Genomic DNA, 8,095 nt, shown 5'->3' with positions numbered 1-8,095 from the left:
TCTGGGTCTGCAGGGTGCGGACTGATGGTCCCATACTGACGACCTTTATTCTGGGTCTTACGGTGCTTGGGCTCGGGAGGCCTGAGCAGGAAAGGTCCAGTAGTTAAGATCTCAAGTCTGACAATCCCAGCATCTGAGGGCCTAATGTCAAAAGCCCAACACTGAGAAGTTTGATTTGGGGATCTTTGGCCTGTGGTTTCCTGGATCGCAGAGCTCAGGACTCGGTGTCTTCGGATCTGAGCATCTCTGGGGGTGATGGCTTAGGGCGAAGTGTCCCCGGATCGTAGGCCCGGTGCTAAGGATACATGGTTTGCGGTGCGGCCGCGAGGACTTGGGAGGAGCGGGTCCAGGGCAGCGGTGAAAGCGGAAGTTTGGCGCTAGGACCCCGCGGGAGGCAGCAGCGCGAAAGACGGCCAGTATTGACAGCGACCGCGGCAGGGGAAGGTCGGCGTTAGGACCTCGCGGGCCCGGCGGGTGGCGGCGGCGCGTGGGGCGGCGCGTGTTGACAGCAGCGGCCGCGGCGGAGCCAGGCGGGCGGCGGGACTCGGCGCCTCTGGTTCCTGCCCCTGGTCCCGAGCCGGTGGCGGACGGGCGTCCCGGGATGGCCTTTATGGAGAAGCCGCCTGTCGGGAAGGTGCTGCTAGACGACACGGTGCCGCTGACAGCAGCCATCGAGGCGAGCCAGAGCCTGCAGTCCCACACGGTGCGCGGCCGGCCGGAGGGCGGGCGGGCGGCGCCGGGCGGCCCCGGGCCGCGAGAGGGCTGCGGACCGCCTGGCAGGGTCGCCGCGGCGGGGACCTGGCACAGCTTGGCGGCCCAAGCCGGGAGGGCCCTGGGGTGGCGGTGGTTCTGGGCCTTGGGGCCCTGGGGGCCCAGGCAATAGCTGAGGTCCGGAGGGGTCGGGGCTGGGGATCGCACCTCCTGGGCCAAGGATGGGAGGGGCTCGGCGGTGCCCTGGACTGGGACTCTGAATTGGGGAAGGTGTTGGATTCTCTGGCCCACCTTGGGGCAGCCAGGTAAACAGACGACCCTCTCATCCACTCTGCCCGTCGCCAGCCTTCTGCTCTTTGGAGCCGCTGAATTTCCCTCCTTTCAGCTGGGGATCTGAGTGGTGAGGATGAGGGTGTGCCGGTCCAAATGGGAATATGATTTTAGAACCTACTTATTGGGATAGCAGAGCGAAAGTGGCTGGGGTCTGCAGCCCCATATCCAGGGTAGTTGCTTGGCCGAGGCACAGGGACGTTGTGAGGGAGGCAGTCTGTGGTCCTGCTGAGACAGGTGCTCCTTCCGACCTCTAACCTGGTATTTAGTGGGCAGTGGTAACGTTCATTTGAGTTTAACATCCACTGGAGTAGCATAAAGGAGGAATAGGCCCTCATAGTAAACACAGGCAGAGTTCATTTCTGTTGCATATACCGTTTTTTATATGGCTTTAAAGTCATGGTTGTTTTCATTTGCCTGTACCTTTTTTTTTTTTGGAAGAGCACACTATGCATTATAATTTACAAGCAATAAACCCAGGAACCAGCAAAAAAAACCAGGAGCTGCCAGCCAGTGGGACTTTGGGAAATAATGAATGGGGAGAGAGAGAGAGATTCCTTAAATTGTAATGTTTTGTTAGATCACCAAATCAGATTCCGGCTCAGAGGCTTGTTTATTTACCATTGCAGTGTGTTTGGGGTTCATCATCTGGAGGCTAAAGCCCCACAATAGCCTTCTGTTTCTCTTTTTATTCAAGCTGTTCTGGCGACTTCAAAGAGATCTTTTATTCTTTGTATTGAAGTGAGACTTTTTGAACCTCAGTTTCCTCTTGCAACAGCCATGCTTTGTAGGGCTTGGATTGTTTAAAGTGTCATTCCAGTTATGAAATATTTTTTAAAACTGCATTTTATTTCCTTTCCCTATAATTCCGTTCTATGAACTTGTGAGAAGGCAATGTATAGGACAGAATTTGTTAAATCCTCTGTAATTTGTGTTAAGGGAATATGACTTAAGGGTTGAAATTTAGGACAGGAAATCAAGAATAAATTCTGCTATTAAATTAGATTTTGACTTGACTGTTGGCAAGTAAATCTTATAATCTTTAGGGAATGGGGTCAAATATTTTAGGTATATTTTTTAGTGAGAGTGAAGAGAGATGCTTGTAAATGCTCACAGACCACTTCTTCCAGGAAACATTCCATGACAGCCACTGCCCCAAACCATGTGCTCACTTCCACCTTAACGCTGATCAATTTATTCTGTAATTACTTCTTTAGTATTCCTCTCTGACAGGCTGTGAGAGGAGGGAAACTTCTTGTTCATTTTTGAGTGTGTCTCAGTTCTTGGTATCTGATAGGATTTCATGTATTTGTTGAATGAATAAATAAATCACAGCCATACTTTGCCTGTCTTTCTGTTTGTGTAAAATGGTGGTGATGAAAATTGGGACAACATAGGCACTGAGTTAAGGGGTCAGTGCTTCAGCAAGGTGGTAAAAGATGTAATAGGATTCCATTTTTTATTGCGGAGCTTTTCTTTAAGAAATAAAGAAAAGTAATTTAGGGTAGAAAGAATGGCAACTCCTATAATGATGACTGAACACAAAAGACAGTGACTCACAGGAGACCCATAGAGGCAGATGTAGTGGAGGAAAAAAAACAATGAATGTAGCATTGTCTTGCATAATTTTTGACTCTTCTTGTCATTTTAGCTGTTAAATCTGAGACTGAGAAATGTTGCATCAGCCCTGAACTTTATTGAGACAATCATATGCTGATGCAAACTTTTTGGACTATTAGTGCCTTATGAGTAAGTCCCTTTATAACAGGAACTGTTGGACATTATTTTGGAAAGAAGTAGTCACTAAGAGTGGTATATAGAAGAAAATGGCATTGTTTTCTGTTGGCAAGGTTGAAAATGGCTTTCTGTCTTGTTAGCTGAAGAAAGATGGTGTCTCAAAAGTCAGAAGGTGGTCCTCCCTATGAAATACTGAATCTCTAGGAAGTTGCTTCTTGGCTGTAGGACAGAAACCTAGAGATAGTATATAATAGATGGTCTTAGGGTTGGAAGAGGCAAGACCTTAATAGGGGTTTGGGCTGACACTTGCTAGTTGTGTGACATTGGTTGGACGAGTCACGTAACCTTTTTTGATATTTAGTTTTGTCATCTGTAAATGAGTTAATAATGCCTGCCCTGCTTGCTTCCCAAGGTTGTTTTGAGGATCAGATGAAATAATTTTTATGAAGTGTTTATAAAGTGCATTTCTTCTGTCTGTTTAGTCCCTGGCAACATATATGCAAAGGGTTAAGCACATTAAAGTGTTACTATTGCAAGTAAGCTAATTTCTGTGCATAGTTCCTTTCATTTATCAAAATTGTTTAGCCTTGGGAAACAAAATTTATAGGAGAAAATTTTAGATTACATATGACTTAGGCTTTACGGACTTGGGAGGCAAAATGTTTTAGATTGGAAAATGCAGATGCCGAAGGATAAAGAGAGCACAAGATTACCACCAGAAAAGCATACTGGGATGAACAACTGACTGAAAAGGGTGCAAGTTGCTAGGTGATTCTGTGCTTGACTGTGGTTTGAATGATTTTATTTTCACTCTTATGGAACACAGTAAATTTACCTTCAGGAAATAGACCAGGCCTCTGCTTCAAGGAAATGAAGCTTCTATAAAATCAGAAAGGACATACACCTGAAACTAATACAATATTGTATGCCAACTGTAATTGAAAAATAAAAAGTATTTTTCCAAAAAGATTCATGTAAGGAAATTATTTTTAAAAATCAGAAAGGACAATATTAGAGAGAGAATGCTTTCAGCATGAGGTGGGAGGAAAGGGAAGTTTTCCAAAGAAAAGGAATTCTGGTTAAAAGCCATACATGTAAATTGTGGGAAAGTTTGGAGAGACTAAGAGAAGATAAGGGAAATCTATAAGTTCTTGGCTATATGAAAAGGAAAACTTTTAAAGTTAGTAGACTAGAAAAAATGCTTATGCTTATCTAGCTGAAACGGAAACCAGAGGAAACCGATAGTTTTGGAGAGGGTTGTTGTCAAAGATGCATATCCAACTTTTGCTGGTTAGTGTGCTTTAGTATGATAGCTCAATCTAGATTTCCTCCCTTTTAAAATATTCTTCTCTGAGGTTCATCTGAATCAGGGCCTATTTACTCTGCATTTGGTGTATTTTGTTCTTGAGAAACAAAAGATAGTGATATTTGAGGCATAACAGAAAAAATTTTAAAGCTGTGGAAAAGGTAATATTACATGTTAAGATCTTTACTGAAAATGAATCTCTCCTTGAAACTTTGACTTTTGTAAACTGCATTCCTACACTGTTTATTTATTCAACAAATATGTATTGAGTGCCTATTACGTCCCAGTCACATGCTGGAGATGTGGTGAACTAGACAGCTCCTGCTTTCATAGAGCTTTTGTTCTATCAGATTCTGAGGTCTTTCATTTTAGAGTATTTAGAAGTCAACCAGAATCTTTACCTGTCATAACACAGATGGTTTTGAAATTCATTTTGTGGCTTGGTTTATTGATCTTCCTTCAGCTTTTTAGTGACCTTTTTTTTTGGTAGCCTTTTAAACTCTATCCATATATTACCAGAATACTTATTCAAATGTGATGCCAAATTAAAAGACATCATTGCCTTCAGATCCTGACATTTTAAGGCAGTCCAGTGCTCAATACCAGAATCTATCTGGGCTTCCTTTTGGAGAGCTATTTGGCAGTTTTAGAATTCCAAGTTATACTGAATACTTAAAAAGTTATTTTGAAGACGTTTGCATAGACAAATGCAGACAATATGATAATTAACTTGTAGCACATTATAATGAAATAACAATAAAATAAAATAATAATACTAATTTTCTGGGCATCTAATCACTTGTCTTCTACTTGGTTATATATTTTTCCTCACTTGAAACCTGTGATGGATGCTGTCAGAAAACTGAGTTGGAAGCTTTTAGAGACTGGTAGTTTAGAGTTTGTAAATAATCTCTTCCTATTGAAGACGTCAACTTTTATAGCTTGATTTAGGGGCTGGTGATTCTTAACTCTCATATATATACCTCTTTTGAGGGTTATTCCACCAGAAGGGTTTCTCGTGGTAGGAATACAAATAAGAAGCTGGCTTAGTTACTGGGACCTAAATGTAGGATCCTAGAGCTGAAGTTTATGTGAAAAGATAGTTAAGTGCTTTGCTCCCCAGGGGAATTATGGAACTAGCCACTCATGTGTACACAGCTTCCATATGGATTGTGATCCTGAGATTGTTCAAAATACAGATTTTTGATTGAGGGTATAAATGGGTTTATTTGGGGCAAGTAAAACAAATCCTCTGTTCTCTATTGCAGGCAGGTAGTGGTTCCTTTTCAAGCTGCTAGTAGTTTTTGGCGGTTCCATGTGAAATGAAACTCCTTTATGTTCTAGCTTTTGGCATCCTGAAAACCAGGGGCCTGAACCAGAATGTTGTTTTAAAATTCAGAAGAGCTTAAGTGTTTTTGGGAGGTGTTATGAGAGGGAGAGCAACAGGCTTTTTTCATTTTTTTTTTTCTCAGACTGAAAGTTATGGAAGTTATCCTTGTTAGTGACTTCTTTCATGAGTAACATGCACATGGTAGTGGGGAATTAAGGTGCAACTCCTTTTCAGAGGAGGTGACAGGGGTCCTTCATTTTCATTTTGAAACTTTCGACTAAGTACTGTGGGACAAACACTTTACCTTGAGTAAATACCGAGGCTTCAGGAGGGGAAGAGTTTATGCAGATTGAACATTTAGTCTCCAGTGGATCTTGCTGACTATCAAATTTGGGGTAAGTCTGGCTAAAGAGCAAGATAATCTTGCTTACTAAAAGAATGCAGTTTGAAAGCAAAAGGGAATTCTGTTTTAATTGTCTTCAGATAATCAAGTACCTATTTTTTAGTGACCAAGAAGAGGGTACACTTCTATTTATTAACATTTTGATTTGAGGAATCCATTGCAGAGCAACAGGAGTTCTTCTGGGAACAAAATTTTTTTTTTGGTAATTGCTCTATATAATGCATATACCATACTTTTTACCCATTTAAGGTATACAATTCAATGGCTTTTAGTATAGGCACAGAGTTGTATATCTATCGCTATAATCAATTTTAGAACATTTTTATTACATCAAAAGAAGCCTCAATCTGTTAGCCTTTACCCTGAAAAGTTTTATAACAGCAGGATGCTAAACTTGGGATGTAGTCTAAGTACAAGTTCTTTAGCTCTTCAGGTCCAACTCCTTTAAGAATCTCATCAGAGGGACAGATTCTCCATAAATACTCATACACTGACCTGAAGCTTGCTCTTAGGCTGTGGATCTGAGGGTAAAAATCACTGTTAGATAAATATTAAAAGCTGTAAACTTTGAGAATCACTTTTTTTTTAGTTGGTATGATAGGTACATCTAAAAAATACAGTACGCTATCACACATATCCTACTTTATGAAAATTCTGTACTTAGAACAATGGAATTATGTCCTGTTTGTGTGAAAAAAAATTGCTTTAGGTTGCCACTTGCCTAGTGCATCTAGGTGTGGTGCCTACATGAATTGTTAAACAAGGTGGCTCAGGGGAAAGGCAAAGGGCTCTGAGCTGGAAAGCACTGTGTCTTAGCCCTAGCCAGGGTTCCTTCTGTTTATCAAAACACCTCTGTTTATGATACCTAAACAGAGGCTGCTGTCATTTCTTTGACATGGCTCATCAGAAGTAGGTCATTTCTCCTCATTAATGTGGTTGAGGCTTTTTTTTTTTTATGGAGGTGGGAGGAGGGAATGAATAGAGTGTTGGTATGGGAGAATCTTGGGTGTAAAAATATCTAAGAACCACCTGTAGAGGTGAAAAGGGAACGCAGTATTGTTTACCCAGGGCTTGCCTTTGAGCTGGTCCTTCCCAAATGATCCCGCAGGTGAATCCTGGGCAGGGACTTATTGTGCCTTAGTTCCCAGCACTTTCCTCTTTGCAGAAATAGAGGAAAATGAAGCCTGAATTGGGCCTGCTCACGTTAGACGCTTAGTGTCAGGCCAAGGATCTGGCCAGCATGGCAGCACCCACAGACCCACCAGAGCGCTGGGAATTGCTGGGTGGCACATTGCCATACTCTGGGTATCTCTCTGCATGTGACCGTATGGATCACCACATTCGCTGGCAGCCTTGCTCTCGGTTATTCCATGAGTACTTCTTGTGCTCTGGCTTTCTCCTGGGTATTGTGTCTGCTCTAGGGCTGCAGTGGTGAGCAGGCTCTGCTCTAGGAGCTCTCAGGCTGCTGAGGGTGGAGAGGTGGCTGTGCAGGGAAGGCACACGCCTGCCACAAGCTTCTGCTTCTGACCATGTCTTTCCCTTTGAGTACTTTTTACTCTAAATCGGCCTTTCATGTCTCTGTGTTGCTGTTTTTATTCAAACTAGCACGGTCTCTGGCACATAGATAGTAAGCATTTTGTAAATATTTGTCAAATAAGTGAATTCATTGAATGAATGCAGTTATTTGAGGTATAGCTCAGGAAACCTTCCTGTAGACTATTTACAGTCTTACCTACCAAGCTGGATATGGTTTTCCTTCCTCTGAAAATCTCATTAAGCTTTGGCTAAGAGTTGTAAGCATTTTACACATCCGTTATTTCTTACTACTCTGTTTTCTATGTATAACCTCCCCTCCAACACAGGTGAAATTGTAAATAACTTGAGGAGAGTGACAGTGCCTTAATGACTTTTGATAAATTGCTTAATCTCTCCAGCCTCAGTTTCTTCAACTGCAAAGCAGAGATAGTAAGAGTGTATTAGGGCTGCTGTGAGAATTAATTGAGCTCATAAACATGGAGCATTGTGAACAGAGCTCAGCACATAAGCATCATCTGTTTTGTTGTTATTTATTACCTTTGTATTTGCCAGGGTACTGGTAGCTTTTTTGGCACTCATATGTTGAATGGAAAAAGGAAAATTATTTATTTAAAAGTTTGTCTCACTGTCAACTATGAGTACTTTGATAACAAATGGCAAAACAAAAGACCAGTGTTGTCATTTCAAAGATCAACTCCCCTATTTTTTTTTTTTTTTTTTTTAACTTCAAGGAACACATTTG

The 8,095-nt window shown here is 42.1% G+C and overlaps 1 protein-coding gene across 9 annotated transcripts in view; it reads left to right on the top strand.

Moving 5' to 3' along the window:
* The first annotated feature begins 495 nt into the window (after positions 1-495).
* The window catches only part of PXK (PX domain containing serine/threonine kinase like), a 67,566-nt gene continuing 59,966 nt past the window's right edge, over positions 496-8,095 (top strand). For all 9 annotated transcript variants that reach the window (XM_016131626.2, XM_016131625.2, XM_036218668.1 and 6 more), the window contains exon 1: positions 496-703. In XM_016131626.2, the coding sequence (XP_015987112.1) occupies positions 602-703 (102 nt within the window). In that variant the 5' untranslated portion in view covers positions 496-601. The remainder of the gene's footprint in view (positions 704-8,095) is intronic.

Source organism: Rousettus aegyptiacus, unplaced genomic scaffold (assembly GCF_014176215.1).
Source record: "Rousettus aegyptiacus isolate mRouAeg1 unplaced genomic scaffold, mRouAeg1.p scaffold_m13_p_4, whole genome shotgun sequence".
Classification (NCBI taxonomy): domain Eukaryota; kingdom Metazoa; phylum Chordata; class Mammalia; order Chiroptera; family Pteropodidae; genus Rousettus; species Rousettus aegyptiacus.
The sequence above is the reverse complement of the archived record's forward strand: the minus strand, read 5'-3'. Positions and strand labels throughout refer to the sequence as shown.